At 38.8% G+C, this 16,599-nt stretch overlaps 1 protein-coding gene across 4 annotated transcripts in view; it reads right to left on the reverse strand.

The window, feature by feature from the left end:
* Positions 1-1,468: 1,468 nt before the first annotated feature.
* Positions 1,469-16,599, reverse strand: part of LOC113570062 (5'-AMP-activated protein kinase subunit gamma-2-like) — a 38,205-nt gene continuing 23,074 nt past the window's right edge. For 2 of the 4 annotated variants that reach the window (XM_026998252.2, XM_026998253.2), the window contains 12 exons: positions 10,798-10,849; positions 10,456-10,565; positions 9,679-9,760; positions 9,120-9,178; positions 8,984-9,029; positions 8,703-8,757; positions 8,456-8,582; positions 8,093-8,258; positions 5,826-5,863; positions 5,100-5,246; positions 4,849-4,942; positions 1,469-4,037 (listed from right to left, as the gene is read on the reverse strand). In XM_026998252.2, coding sequence (XP_026854053.2) covers positions 4,009-4,037; positions 4,849-4,942; positions 5,100-5,246; positions 5,826-5,863; positions 8,093-8,258; positions 8,456-8,582; positions 8,703-8,757; positions 8,984-9,029; positions 9,120-9,178; positions 9,679-9,760; positions 10,456-10,565; positions 10,798-10,849 — 1,005 coding nt within the window. In that variant the 3' untranslated portion in view covers positions 1,469-4,008. Of the gene's footprint in view, positions 4,038-4,848; positions 4,943-5,099; positions 5,247-5,825; positions 5,864-8,092; positions 8,259-8,455; positions 8,583-8,702; positions 8,758-8,983; positions 9,030-9,119; positions 9,179-9,678; positions 9,761-10,455; positions 10,566-10,797; positions 10,850-10,975; positions 11,061-11,386; positions 11,486-16,599 lie in introns of those variants that run through there. The other 2 variants (XM_026998255.2, XM_026998254.2) reach the window with 2 other exon arrangements.

The following is a 16,599-nucleotide window of genomic DNA, read 5'->3' on the forward strand; positions in this document are numbered from 1 at the left end:
TCACCACTGGTCCAACCAAGCTAAAAGGTGGGACATTTAGGAGAGAAACAAAATGACTGAGATTGCTCCTTCTGTTGACAAAGGTAGGATGTGTTGTCCACCAACCTTCACACTAACAACGGAATTAGATCAGGGCCTACTACACTAGTGATAGATGCCCCCTTCTGGTGCATTTCATCAAATCTCAACTTGAATCAAAATTAATCTGGTTTCTGTTCTGTTTTTAATCACAAATGTGCAGGTGTTCATTTCTGAACTTGCCCATTTTTCACTCTTTTCCCACTGTGCTCTGCAGGGTGTGTCAAAGTTCTCCTGGATTTGTCCTGTACAGTGTTTGGTGGACATAGGCCTGTGGGAGTTTGACACAGTACAACCCCTAAATCCTAAAATATACAGACTTGAAGCATTAATTTCACCATAGCAGAAAATAGATTTTAAAAAGCACACAATCATGGAAAATATTGCATGGAAAGTGTAGCAAGGACATGTTTGACATGCTTTTACAGTAGAAAAAATATAAAATCCTAAAATAAGGTCAATTGTGAGGTCAGTCATGTGCAAATCTTAATTGTCTTATAAAAGCCTGTCCAACTTCCTTGGTATATGTTATTTCTGACATTTTACACAAGCTTGTTTAGTACTTTATATGAACAGACATAACGTGTGTTCTGATCTATTATAGTTTAAAAAAAACTTGGTGTTATCACCATAAACTACAACAGTGAGAACATTGTTGAGTTTCCTTTGAGAATGTACAGTGTCTGTTGTTATAATGAAATTATACATGTATGTTCTTTCCACTGTTTACAGCTACTTTAATAATGCCACACTAAAATTCAACAGATTTAGGATACCATAGTTAACTATTTAATCATTCCTTATTTTTTTATTATTTATTGTTAGGTACCTTAAAGCCAATAGTTGAACACGGGAGATCATTGTAAAATTACTTTCATTTTAATTCCATTTCTAGTTTTCTTGTTTATAATTCCACACTTTAAATATATAGAATTTATTAGGATCCTAATTTACTGCCTAAATGCTTACAATAATTAATGATGTATACATAAATCAAAAAATGACACCAGATAGCTATGTGGGTATTTATTGAACATTTATATTGTTGGACATATGACTTCACATATTACTGTAGCAAAAATGCTTGTGATGTGATATGGTGTCCATTTTTACATTGAACCCTGTTAAAAGGAAGTAAATTAGTAAATAATTTTACTTCCTTTACTTTAATAAGTAAAGGAAGTAAAACGTTGGGAAGAAGCATGTAAAGGGATTGAAGCAGTGTCTCACACTCTACTGTAACTACACCATGTACCACTATTTATTTCTGAATGGGAATGAAAACATGATCAAGATTTTCCTCATCATGCTGTATACATATATTTCCCTCACAATGCCATGCCTGCATATTCCTCAAAAGGAAGAGGAACCATCATTTCTCTTTAGTTTCTTTAATTACCATTATGTTATCATTATTCAATATTGCCATTTCGCACACAAGTCAAAGCATGGCATAAATCATGCATACACACAAGAAAGAACAGTTTCTCATTTTGTAAAAAAAAGACAAAATAAAATCCACTTAATTGTGTAGTTTTAATTGCAGTGTTATTACCAGGAGCAAAGGTGTAGAAATGCATCTCCTACTTACTGCTATACCCTGTCCTGAAGCCTTCCAAGGTGTTCAGTGCATTTAATTTAGCAGCAGTGCTGTTTGTACATAGTCCGCACATGACACTCCTTAAATAAGCTACCACAGTATCCTTCTGTAACAATGACATGATTAAAGAATCATAATGTCGCACATTGTTGTGGCCTGTTTTGTCAGTGTTAGATGTTGTTCTTTGGTAATTAGCAAAAACGTCAGCAAATGTCACCTTCACAGGGAGGATAGTCATGTAAATAGGGTAGAGTACTCTCTCACAGCCCACTGACTCAGTAGGAAATCAGTGAGGGTTCCATTTGCTCCTCCTGTTCTCCGAATCCAAAACTCACCAGCAAACTCCTTGTTCTGCTAAATGTAAAGGTAATTTCACATCTCTCTCCCTCCCTCCCTATCTCCCTTTCATATTCTGTTTGCACACATCTTCAGACAGGCCTGATGGGAGCTCCGTGTAATCTGTGAAAAGCAGGATGCTGTAAACAAAACTGTGAGAGAGGGCGCGTGGAGGAGAGTGAATCAGCCATCCCGACTCCTGCTTCAGCAGTCCAGGGCCTTTCTTGCTCTCCATACATAAAACACAACATGCTCAAGGAAACCAGGCTCCCCCCACCTCTGCTTTTTGAGACACTTTGACATGTGTAAAATGAGAGCTGGCTTTGATGTTGTGGTTGTGGTTTGGTTTTCCCATGTTTTGTATTCCTGAGCCTCAGACCTGACCTCTCAGTTCAGGCCAGCTGCATTTCAAATCACATTTACACAGGTCCTATGCACAGTCGTGCAGCTATGAAAATCAAGAAATGTCAAATGCTATGGCGCCGCATAGTGGATATTCCTATAGCATCAAAAACATAGTCTTAGTGGTTTAAGCACACTGGCCTGGCCTCAGATCTGTATTAAATAAATACATTTATAAGAACAATAATCATAATAAGAACACTAATTATAATACAATGAACATATTATAACTCTTAGATCTGATTCTGAATAAGTCTCCATTAATGAAAAAAAAAAAAACACATTTAACAGAAATTTTTACTACACTCCAAACTACGTGATGTATTAAAAAAGTCACAATTATGAATGCATTGTGCGTATATTAAGTCAGAACATATACAACTTTTTTAATGAAAACTTTAGCATCATTGTTCAGCTAATAAAGGTGCACAGTTTGTTCCAGATTGAAGACTTCCCTTTCAGTAAAGAAATATAATGACATTTAAAAAAGAAATTTAAAATTTTTTTAAATGAACATGATTTAACATTTTAGGATACATAATTAAACCTTCCTGTAGTAGACCTCCAGGCTTGCAACTTTTAACCTGAACATTAATGGTATATATAAAAAGGTACTCATCGTACTGATGGCCACTAACCCCTTACCGCACATCCCCCCCTTTTTGCATAGGATGGGGATCACATGCCCCAAAGCGATCCAGAAAAACACCTACAGAATGACAAAGCCAAAGTACATAAAAATCAGTCAACACTGTCGCCCACAAATTACCGTCCTGCTCCACACTTCTGAATGAATAAACAAAAATAATAATAATAATAAAAACATAAAAATGTCTTGTGTTCTCCAAGATTTGGTACATTCATTCTTTACCCAAAACTTGGGACATATACAAGGCACACCTGACAACAGTGCACAATGACATTGCAAGGACTACAGTGTTCAGCAAGTTGGCTTTTTTGTTGCTGTTGTTTTTTGCATTTTCAAAAGCACATTCATTGGTTGCTCATTGGATGATTGGTGCGTTCACAAGAATGACTACCATGCTCTGCCAGCCTCTTCAACAGGGAAAAAAAACAAAACAGGGAACTGGCCAATGAGGGCTAAGTGTCAATCTGTCATTCGGCAAAGTCCGACCGTTTAAATCTGTGATGTAGATGCAAATTTCCCTTTTGTAGATTTTAGCATAGCAGCTAAGTATGATCATTGTGCCATTTAGCATAATACATACAACATTATTATGTGACAATATTAACATCCAAAAACAAAAGACGACAGTGCGCAACTGTCATGTCTGTCACAGATGCAGCATCAAAAGAGCAGCATGGCGAGGCAAACAAGCCCATAAATCAGAGCATGTATAAAGTACAGCAGCAGACACTGGGCCACCAGAAACTATATAAATTATATAAAAATAATGTGCGTTATGACCGTTGCATGAAGCCATTGTAAAAGGCACCTAAAAAAGAGGCCCAAAGTATCTTAGTGCTTCCAGTTATCTTTCTGAGAAAGTCAAGACTCCAGCTGGACTGATTAGGACTTCAGATGGATAATTTGTCATTTCTGTAACATGACAGAAGTGGTCATCGATGCGTCATTCCATCTTAACTTCTTTCCTGCTCCCTATGAAATAAATTGCACTGAGTTTAAAAGTTGTACTGGTTTGTTTAATATAAAGTCTGATGCCATTAGGAGTCCACATATATTTAAGGAACAAAACTCATAGCTTTTAAATTGTTTACATTTTGTGGTTCATTTTTCATTTGCAAGGAAGTGCTTGGTTTTCTATTTATACCAAAATCATTTGCTAACTGTCACACATAACTTTGAACAGTGAGTCAATAAATAGGCTTCTATAATATTCAACTGAGTATTTCTCTTTACTGTGGCAAGTTGCGAACGTAACTAACACATGAACCACTACGCATAGTACAAAGACATCAATGCACGCTACAAACAATGAGCAAGACAAAATCAGTGCAACCTTGTCCAATACACACTGACATAACCATACAAACAACTGGATATTTGGATATCCTTGGCAATGCAGTCAGTATACTAACTTGTTATCAGAAACAGGCAGGTACCTGGCTGCAATGATTAATTATAATGGATGGCTATGCTTACAGTCTATATGGTACATGAAAATCTAGGAAGAGTCAATAATGTGATGACATTGCTTTTTGTAACTGCTGTTTGCACGGATATTTACAATCAGTTCCTATTTGCACTGACTCATAGCTTTGTTTTGGGGCTGAACAGAACAAAAGTGTGGACTGGCTGGGTTCCTGGAGGACGCTTTTGTCGATTTGAGCCCTCAGTGTCTGGGTATAATGCAACCACAGCTGTACCTGTGATGGAAAGCCTGCCTAAAGCATCTGGGCAGTAGAAGAAGGAGAGTGGAGAAACACTTAAGGATGCTGAGCTTCTGTACCTGAGGGGGTGAGGACCAAGGCCTGGAGGATGTCTGAGAGCGAGACGATGCCCTCAATGCGGGAATTATCGTCCACTACCACCAGCCTGTGCACCTGGAGAACCAGCAGCTTTGAGTGAAGCTTCTGAAATGGCTTTCAGCAGATACTCCCAAATGTACAAATGAACAGAACCATAACAGACAATGTGGGGGTTTGCATGGTGTGTGAGTGTAAAGAGAGATCAGTCTCACATCAGTCCACTCAGGCTCACCTCAGCTTTAACGATTCGGTCTACGATAGTCTCCAGGGTCTCGTGCCGCTTGCATTTCATCACACCCTCAAAGTACTCTGAACGGTGCTTCAGTGCCTGGGTCACTGTCACGTCCAGGTTGTTGTAGGTCTTCTCGGCAGCCAGGTTCTACACACACCCACAACAGTAATGAACACAGAGTAACACTATAGGCTGTGCCACTCCATACACACATACAACACTGCAGAGCTGAGCAATTGTGGCAAAAATTCTTACTGTAATAATTTAGACATACTATCTACCTTGATGATTGCTAGTAACATGAATAACTGATAATGCTTTTCAAAGGCAAGGGACCAAAACATATAGATATATAATTTAAATTGGCCCATTCTGTTTAATAGTGCCTTTTCTCCTGTTATGGAAAACAAAAAGCCAAGACAAACCAAACTCCTAAAAAGTGTAATTCTGAACTGGTACTCAGTAATAACTCCCTGGTTCAGTTGCCCAACCTTTCTTTTTTTTAATTTCTTTTAAATGGTGTAAATGGGTGCAACATGCTCTCTGGAAATCGCTTTTGTAAAAAGTTGTGATTTCAATGCATATTTTTAGTTTTAAATGTTTAAATAGTTTTCATTGCATCTAATGTTTTTTCTCTAAACCCCTCTAAGGAAAAAAATAATAGCGGCTTCTACACTATAAAGAATTTTACTATAATAAAAACATAAAAGAAAAAAAAAGACTTACTATGACATCAAATTTGGAGTAAATGTCCACAACCTTTCCTGTGTGAAATAAAAACAGTCAAATCAGTGGCAGTATGAGAACTTTCTAAAATTGTTCATCCCCATGGTGGAAGAGCATCTTTAAAACAACAAATTCTGACCCATAAAAGCCTCATTCTGTTGAAGAACTCCAACCAACTAACTTTAAGAGTGGATAAGTCAACTCTCCTATGTCCAGTAGTGCTCGAGGCTAAAATTAGCTATGAGATGTTTACATATGGATCATATTCTATTCTCTGTAAAACATTTCCTCGAGATGAAAGATTGCTGGGAGGCATTACTGGCTTGTTGGTTTGATTTTATTGACCATAAGTAGCAGGTGTTCTGCTCTTACAGTGTCTGCCTTCAGCTGAGGCTTAGACAAGAACACTGAGGATGTCACTGGCTGCATAATGGCAATGAATCTCATCTCAACAACTTCAGCTGACAAACGTGTGTTTATGCACAAATAAACTCAATGAAAACTTTTTCTGTATTTCTCCATTTTGCCCCATCAGAACTATGAAAACCAACCTAAAATTACAGTTATATGCAAAATAATAGCAGTGTTTAAAACAACTGAGAAAAAGATCAATCCTCATAATAGCTATTTCCATATACACAAAGGCACTGGGAGCACTGCACATTCAATTCCAAATGAAAACATGAATGAAATATAAATTAATTTTAAACTGAAAATGAAGAAAAAAGAATAATGGGCTGTTCAAAAAAAAATAGTGTCTTCATTTTCATTTACAAACTCAAATAATTTACAGTATAAACAAAGTTGTTTACAGATTTAGCTTTTCTGTTGATTACTGAACTAATATTTAGTTGTATAACCTTTATTTCTGATAACTGCTTTACATCTGTGTGGCATGGAGTCAACAACATCTGACACCTGCGAACAGATATTCCAGCCCAAGCTGACTGGACTAAATCCACAATTCTTCTGTATTCTTGGGTTTTGCATCAAAAACAGCATTTTTGATGTCACTCCACAAATTCTCAATTGGCTTGAGGTCTGGGGATTGGACTGGCCACTTCATAACATCAACCTTGTTAGTCTGGAATCTGGATGTTTTTCGCTTGCTGGTGTGTTTGGGGTCGTTGTCCTGCTGAAACACCCATTTCAAGAGCATTTCTTCTTCAGCATAAGGCAACATGACCTCTTCCAGTATTTTTGATATATTCAGACTGGTCCGTGGTGGGTCTGACTCCAAAGTATGAGAAATGTCCCCAAACCATTATCCTTGCACCGCCATGTTTTATAGTCTTCACAGGTTACTGTGGCTTGAATTCAGTGTTTATGGGTCGTCTCACAAACTGTCTGTGGCCTTTAGACCCAGTAAGAGCAATCTTGCTCTCATCTGTCCATAGAATGTTGTGCCACTTCTCAATGTGTTCTTTGGCAAACTGTAACCTTTTCAACATGTCTTTTTTACAGCAATGGTACTTTACGAGGTTTTTTTGCAAATAGTTTGGCTTCACATAGGCGTCTTCTGATTGTTGCAGTACTCACAGGTAACTGAAGATCTTCTTTGATTTCCCAGGAGCTGATCACTGGACGCTTCTTTGCCATTCTTGTTATTCTATGATCTACGCGGATGGTAGTATTTCTTTTCCTACCACGTGTTTCGGGTTTTGTTTGCCATTTTAAAGCATTTGAGATCATTTTAGCTGAGCAGCCAATTATTTTCTGCACTTCTTTATATGTTTTCCCCTCTCCATTCAATTTCTTGATCAAAATTCTTTCTCTGGAACAACCTATGTTACTCACTGAGAAAGAGCTAAAACCAGCAGGTACAACATTTGCTGCCCTTCTTCTTTAAATAAGGGCCATAATTGACACCTGTTTCTTCATAGAATGAATGACCTCACTATTTGAACTCCACACTGCTATTAATTTGAACACTCCCCTTTCATTAAATGAGTCAATTACACCCAATTAGCAGCGTGCATGTCATGACTGTTGATTCTGTTGGTTGCCCATTACTCGGCTACACCTGGTCATGAATTTTTTCCCCATGTTGTATTATCTTTTCTGCCAAAATCAGTAATTAAATACATTAGTGAAGTTAGACTGCTATTATTTTGCACATAACTAAACATCCTCTCTCTCACATTCCCATTCAAGATTAAGGTTCACAAATAAGGTCATAGATCTTCTCTCATGAATCGCCCTTAACAACATGACATGGGCTCAACTGATAAAGAGTGGACAAAGGTGGAGGTTAAGCCTGTTTCTACCCATGCCGTCCACCACGGGAAGCGCAGACACCCTCCTCTCCACGAACATGTTCAGGGCCTTGATGATGGCCGTGTGGGGCCGGATGAAGGCGATGTTGCAGTAGGTGCCAATCCCTAACTCCTCCAGGGTCTGCCTCATGAAGGCTGGCTTGGGCATCTCGCACACCTGACAGCCAGCACACACGACAAACGCTCTCTCTGAGAATCACTCTCAGACAACATTCATTCCAATCAGCATTCTGCTAATATGAACCGATCTGTAGCATTAGTCATGAATATTACATTTATCCTCCACATACACTATGCGAATATGGATTTATACAATGAGCTGCAGATTAGTGGCATATGTTTGCCTATACCCACAAAGAGCTGAAGAAATTTGAGGATCCTTTTATGTGTGAGGATGTAGAGAGCGTTGCCTGTGACTGGATCAATCACTGGTAACCGGTGAATCTTATTTTTGATGAGGGAGTACACAGCATCAAATATGCTGGAAATGCAAACAAACATATACGCACACAATTCTCAGAATTATAGAACTGTTACAGTTCAAGCCTTGTTAATGCCTGCCCCCTGCAGTGAGTGACCACAACAAATGTAAAAGTCTCACCTTGCATCAGGAGATATGTTAACCAAGGGCCTGCATGTTTCCTGTAAACAGAGTTCTTTTGGAAAAATAAAGAAAAAAAATTAATGTCTAGTTTACAAGCAAACTAATAATTGGTCCATTTTTGCAAATTAAGACTACTTCTAGACTACGCTGCAGTGCCAGTGGAGAATTACTATTGGGAACTCTTTTTAGTTTAGTCTTAAGCTTAGTCTGGGTCTGTGAAACTGGCTCATTAAAATTGAATTATATTTGAATATTACTTTTCAAAAGTTAACAGTTACCTCTCCATGTCTCAATTTTATGTTCTTCCAGCTCATATATTTGTACCTGCCAAAACAGAAGTTATAATCAAATAAAACAAAATACTATGAATTATGTATGAATTCATGTTTGGGAAAAATGATTTAAAACACCTACTAAAGGTGACTTGTAGTATCTGTGTAATATTATGATGAAGTCTGTTATGGTCAGCATTCCTAAAACCAAACATTTCAAATCAGTATCAGTTTACATTTAATTAGATCAGTTGCTGATTAGGACTAAAGCCTTCAGTGAGCAGCTTGAAATTAACTGGCTTACTGGCAGTGTTGTGAATAACGTGGTGTTATAGAGTTTGAAAGAAAGTCTACAGTGAGCACTGGGTAAAAATTGAAATTGCATGGCTAAACAAGGATTATATACTTTATTCTGCAATATCAAAGGCTAACTACACTGGCAATGGCAATGGCCAGAGGAAATACAAAGTGTATGTTACACTTTCAGAAAAAGATCATGACTATACAGGAAAGACAAAGAAAAAAGATGGATGGATTATACAAAAAATGGCAAGAACATTTATTTATGACTGAGTGTGAAAAGAATTATGCTAATTGTTATTAGGTAGGCCTAAGTTACATATGTAAACAATACATATGTGACCATATGTCTTGACAAAGTATTAAAAACAAAGATGTGAGCGTGTGCTAAATGTTCTTACCCACAAAGCTCTGCGTATTGGTCTCCCACAGTGGGGCAGCTCTTACTCCATTAGCAACCAGCGCAAAGAAAGCTTTCTTTACCTGCAGTATAGAGAAGGAGAGTTACCTCACACATTACCTCAGAATGGCACTTTGTCTCCCAGTTCACGCCCACAGTGAGGTCTCTCACCAATGGATACTCATGGATTCCTAACAGTTATATTCTCTATTCCTGCTATTTTGTCTTTGGTAAATCAGTGTATATGCTTTTAGCAAAATGTCACAGTGTGGCTACAACATGCTGAGTATCAAATCCACGAAGGCCATACAGCTTTCCTTGGCTATCTCAAACCCAAAATGTCCAGAGGCTCCCAAACACTGTCATTCAGTATAAACGAGGAGAGACGAAGGCGTAACTCAAAACAGCAGCATGACACGTGCACTTCTGGATGGTCCATACTGAGAGTGTCAGGCCAGGAGGCTGAAGAGGAGAGTGGCAACAGCCTCAAACCCTGCACATATTGCACGTGATTACAGTTGAACTGTTGCTTAACTATTGTTTACTATTGCTAAACAGTTTCTTCAGAGAAACACAGAATCTCATCTTCATTTCCTGCTATGTGAAACAGGTTTCAGTTATGGGGAAAAATAGCAAAGCAACGGAACTGCATGAATAACATAATAACCACTCCTGAATTTGTTAAAACTGGGAAGACTGATTTAAATTAAATACTTTATACTGTTAGGGTTATGTCCTACGTGCAGAATTGGTATCAGGAAATGACACAATTTCCTACCTGTAGTGTAGTATCGAAGACCACCAGCTTTGAACTGGTGGGAATGAGGTCATAGCACTTGTGGGACTTCATAAAGCGCATGTAAATATCACAGTCTGGCTCCTTAGAAGCTGAAAGGACAAAAAGAAACAGGCTTTCCCAACTACTTTTGATAGCAGGATAGAAATTAAGATACCATGCACATGAGCCCACAAGTGTGTGGTCAGCCCTGAGCTATTCTGCAACCATTAACTTATCTTTCTCACATATCTTCTACATGCTGTTTCTGGCAATCTGGAAAAAAGTCAAAATTCCAGAAGATTAGATCAGGGACATAAAAGATTTTCTATTTTAGTCACTTACATTCATTGCTGATTTCAAGTTTCTCCAACATGCCTTCAGCTAATCCATATACCTGTGAGACAGAAAAACATAGAACATAGAACTTAGCCATAGAAGATAGAGAACATAGATGGGTGGGGGGGGAGGGGGGGAGGAACCTGTGTAGTTCAAATCAACCCAACATCTACTAAGAACTTGCCATGGCTTCCCTTTTCCCTGGTGGCACCTAAGAATGCTTTGAGGTCCAGACAATAGCCCAGCTAAGCTCAAGGACACGATATATTGTAAAGCTTTCTCACTCATTCATTTGCCCTTCCCACTCCAAATGTGAAACTTACATTGCCCACACAGGTAAACATTAACCAATGGCACAGCCCCTGGCAGCGGTGTAATATCGGCTTCAGTCCTATGATCCGGAACCACTAATCACCAACGTGGAAGTGGTCCCTGTTTGACTTGTGTAAATGGCAAAGATTAAATAACAAAAGGAACTTTTGATACCCAATTCTATTAAAATAATAAGAAAATATGAGATTTATTGCAATAACCACAACGCAAATAAATAATAATCTTGTACAACCAGCTATCATTTTCTGCCATTAATACTTACATGACCTAGACATGTAGGTTTCTCTGAAGAATTCAGCCATTTGTGTCCAGAGACGCCACTCAGTAGCTTGGCCAGTCCCTTGTTATCTCAAGACTGGACGACTGCAATTCACTCTTGGCAAGCCTCCCTGCCCACACCACCAGGCCCGTGCCGCTGCACAACTCATATTTAATCTTCTCAAGTTCCCAAATATCATCCTACTCCTTCATTCCCATCACTGGCTTCCTGTTGTCGCCCACATCAGTCTTAAAATCTTGACACTCGCCTACAAAGCCTAAAATGGACATGTTTCCTCCTACCTGAAAACACTTGTCTCATCCTGTACCATGTCTCTCACCCGTCATGCCTCAAATGTAGCATTTCTTGAATCACGGTCTCTCAAGAGATAGCAGGGACATGCCAAGACTCTTTTCTACACTAGCACCAATATGGTAGAATGAACTCCCTCCAACAGTCCATACAGCTCTTAGTCTCTTGCTGTCTTCAAATGTAATCACCAATACTTCACTTACTTTTGTACATACATATATTTCTGTATGTGTGTGTCTGTGTGTGTGTGTACACACACACACACACACACACACACACACAGTAATTGTAGGAAAGTATACAGTTTACAGAGAAATAACATTTTAGACAGCGGTCCATCATCAGATGTACAAGCTTGGGTGTGCTTCTAAATCAGTAAAAGGGGCCAGTTTATATATGAAAAAGTAGTCAGTAGTCTGTTTAGAACCTCACTGAATGAATGTTATGATTTAAAGTTCCAGGGTTCCTTTTCTTTTAATTCACACACACACACACACATACACACACACACACACACACACACACACACACACACACAGTAATTGTAGGAAAGTATACAGTTTACAGAGAAATAACATTTTAGACAGCGGTCCGTCATCAGATGTACAAGCTTGGGTGTGCTTCTAAATCAGTCAAGGGGCCAGTTTATATATGAAAAAGTAGTCAGTAGTCTGTTTAGAACCTCACTGAATGAATGTTATGATTTAAAGTTCCAGGGTTCCTTTTCTTTTAATTCACACACACACACACACACACACACACACACTGTTCTGGAGGCAGAAGGGGAATGGTTTTAGTGTTATGGCTGATTGGAGAACACAGTATTTTAACAAATACTGTGTTCCCCTGTGTGATTTCCCTTTGACAATGTCCTAGATTAATGAGATCTTTAGATTCAGGCCTAGTTCACTAGAATAAGGATTCTCTCCATGGAGACAACTAAGCACTATTGACAAAAGTGTCTGTTAAATGTACTATAATATAAAAAGTATCCGTTTATATGTACTATAATTATCATAATTGCATGCTATAGCAATTTCAGACACAGTATTGCCTGTGCAAAGATGTGGGCTTGCCTTCATACATGAACTAATGCTACAATAAAACTACTTGCTATATTACAATTAACAGTACCATCACGATGCTATGATGTAAATGAAATAAGGATTTACAGCATGTGTGTCTATCCAAGCATCTTTCACTAAAATTTCTTTAGCAGTATGTTTCCCTCTGTAAAACCAACAATAAATGCTTGCAAACTGTGGGTTACACAGTTCTTTGATACAGATCGAAAGTGGTCTTAGCCTAAGCGCACAACACATGCATAAGAAACACACTGTGCGTGGTCCTATTTGGGAAATGGAACATGTGCACACCAAGTGTGTAAGTGTCATTTAAGTATGTAGACTGCACAAATATTAATGAAAGTTAAAAGTCTAAGTTTATGAGTCTAATGTGTTTTATGTTCTTGCTGTTTTAGAAAAGTGTCCATTTACCTTTAATTCTACAACTGAAATGACTTTTTAAGGCTTTGATCTCATCCACTGCAAACAAATGCAGATCAATGCAGGGCTGCTGAGATGTTAAACATGACAAACATGCCGGCAACCAGATAGTGTACAAACACAGTTCTGTGAGGAGCATGGGGACAGCTTCTAGGAAAAGGGACATCCTTTCCTTTGGGTTGGAAGTAGGTGGCAGTAATGTTCAGCACCTCATTGAAACTCTCAGAATCATTTAAATTCTCACAGCATACTGTAAGATACAGTTATGTGCAAAAAACAGCAATGTGTTTAAAACAACTGAGAAAAAGATCAAGCCTCATAATAGCATCTATTTCCATATACACAAAGGCACTGGGAGCACTGCACATTCAATTCCAAATGAAAACATGAATGAAATATAAATTAATTTTAAACTGAAAATGAAGAAAAAAGAATAATGGGCTGTTCAAAAAAAAATAGTGTCTTCATTTTCATTTACAAACTCAAATAATTTACAGTATAAACAAAGTTGTTTACAGATTTAGCTTTTCTGTTGATCACTGAACTAATATTTAGTTGTATAAGCTTTATTTCTGATAACTGCTTTACATCTGTGTGGCATGGAGTCAACAACATCTGACACCTGCGAACAGATATTCCAGCCCAAGCTGACTGGACTAAATCCACAGTTCTTCTGCATTCTTGGGTTTTGCATCAAAAAACAGCATTTTTGAGTTCACTCCACAAATTCTCAGTCGGATTGAGGTCTGGGGCTTGGGCTGGCTACTTCATAACATCAACCTTGTTAGACTGGAATCAGGTTGTTGCCCACTTGCTGGTGTGTTTGGGGTCGTTGTCCTGCTGAAACACCCATTTCAAGAGCATTTCTTCTTCAGCATAAGGCAACATGACTTCTTCCAGTAGTTTGATATATTCAGACTGGTCCATGGTGGGTCTGACTCCAAAGTATGAGAAATGTCCCCAAACCATTATCCTTGCACCGCCATGTTTTATAGTCTTCACAGGTTACTGTGGCTTGAATTCAGTGTTTATGGGTCGTCTCACAAACTGTCTGTGGCCTTTAGACCCAGTAAGAGCAATCTTGCTCTCATCTGTCCATAGAATGTTGTGCCACTTCTCAATGTGTTCTTTGGCAAACTGTAACCTTTTCAACATGTCTTTTTTACAGCAATGGTACTTTACGAGGTTTTTTTGCAAATAGTTTGGCTTCACATAGGCGCCTTCTGATTGTTGCAGTACTCACAGGTAACTGAAGATCTTCTTTGATTTCTCAGGAGCTGATCATTGGACGCTTCTTTGCCATTCTTGATATTCTATGATCTATGCGGATGGTAGTATTTCTTTTCCTACCACGTGTTTCGGGTTTTGTTTGCCATTTTAAAGCATTTGAGATCATTTTAGCTGAGCAGCCAATTATTTTCTGCACTTCTTTATATGTTTTCCCCTCTCCATTCAATTTCTTGATCAAAAATTCTTTCTCCTTCAGTACAATATCTGGAACGACCCATTTTACTCACTGAGCAAGGGCTAAAACCAGCAGGTACAACATTTGCTGCCCTTCTTCTTTAAATAAGGGCCATAATTGACACCTGTTTCTTCATAGAATGAATGACCTCACTATTTGAACTCCACACTGCTATTAATTTGAACACTCCCCTTTCATTAAATGAGTCAATTACACCCAATTAGCAGCGTGCATGTCATGACTGTTGATTCTGTTGGTTGCCCATTACTCAGCTACACCTGGTCATGAATTTTTCCTCCATGTTGTATCATCTTTTCTGCCAAAATCAGTAATTAAATACATTAGTGATGTTAGACTGCTATTATTTTGCACATAACCGTATATGAGGTTAAGCTCCATAGTTACAAACAGCATGGATGTTAACCTCATTTTAGCCTCATTTTGAGACACTGAAATCTGAGATCTGAAATCACTAAGAACAAATACACTGTTGGCCATTAGAAAAATATTTAATGAGTGATTAATTGTATTTAATATTTTAATCCATGTTTAATGGATTAAACATGACAATGCTGGTCTTTTAAGTGATCTAGGGACTTGTAAGAACACAGCATAGTAATCAATTTTGACAATCTACAGTGCATCCGGAAAGTATTCACAGCGCTTCACTTTTTCCACATTTAGTTATGTTTCAGCCTTATTCCAAAATTGATTAAATCCATTTTCCCCCTCAGAATTCTACACAGTACCCCATAATGAGAAAGTGAAAAAAGTTTATTTGGAATTTTTTGCAAATTTATTACAAATAAAAAACCCAAAAAACCACATGTACACATACAAAGTATTCACAGCCTTTGCCATGACATTCAAAATTGAGCTCAGGTGCATCCTGTTTCCACTTATCATCCTTCAGTTGTTTCGACAACTTGATTGGAGTCCACCTGTGGTAAATCCAGTTGATTGGACATGATTTGGAAAGGCACACACCTGTCTATATAAGTTCCCATAGTTGGCAGTACATGTCAGAGCACAAACTAAGCCATGAAGTCCAAGGAACTGTCTGTAGACCTTCAAGACAGGATTGTATCGAGGCACAGATTGGGGGAAGTGTACAGAAAACTTTCTGCAGCATTGAAGGTCCCAATGATCACAGTGGCGTCCAACATCCATAAATGGAAGAAGTTTGGAACCACCAGGACTCTTCCTAGAGCTGGCCGCCCAGCCAATCTGAGTGATTGGGGTAGAAGGGCCTTAGTCATGGAGGTGATGAAGAACCCAAGGGTCACTGACAGAGCGCCAGTGTTCTTTGGAGAGAGGAGAACCTTCCAGAAGGACAACCATTTCTGCAGCACTTCACCAATTAGGCCTGTATGGTAGAGTGGCCAGATGGAAGCCACTCCTCTGTAAAAGGCACAAGACAGCTCGCTTGGAGTTTACCAAAAGGCACTTGAAGGACTCTCAGACCATGAGAAACAAAATTCTCTGGTCTGATGAAACAAAGATTGAACTCTTTTTGGCTTGAATGCCAAGCGTCACGTCTGGGGGAAACCAGGCACCGCTCCTCACCTGGCCAATACCATCCCTACAGTGAAGCATGGTAGTGGCAGCATCATGTTGTGGGGTTGTTTTTTGGCAGCAGGAACTGGGAGACTAGTCAAGATCAAAGGAAAGATGAATGCAGCAATGTACAGAGACATCCTTGAAGAAAACCTGCTCCAGAGCACTCTGGACCTCAGACTGGGGCGAAGGTTCATCTTCCAACAGAACAACGACCCTAAGCACACAGCTAGGATAACAAAGGAGTCGCTTCGGGACAACTCTGTGAATGTTCTTGAGTGGCCCAGCCAGAGTCCAGACTTGAACCTGATTGAACATCTCTGGAGAGCTCTGAAAATGGCTGTGCCCCAACGCTCCCCATCCAACGTGATGGAGCT

This window comes from Electrophorus electricus, chromosome 18, assembly GCF_013358815.1.
Source record: "Electrophorus electricus isolate fEleEle1 chromosome 18, fEleEle1.pri, whole genome shotgun sequence".
Taxonomy (NCBI): domain Eukaryota; kingdom Metazoa; phylum Chordata; class Actinopteri; order Gymnotiformes; family Gymnotidae; genus Electrophorus; species Electrophorus electricus.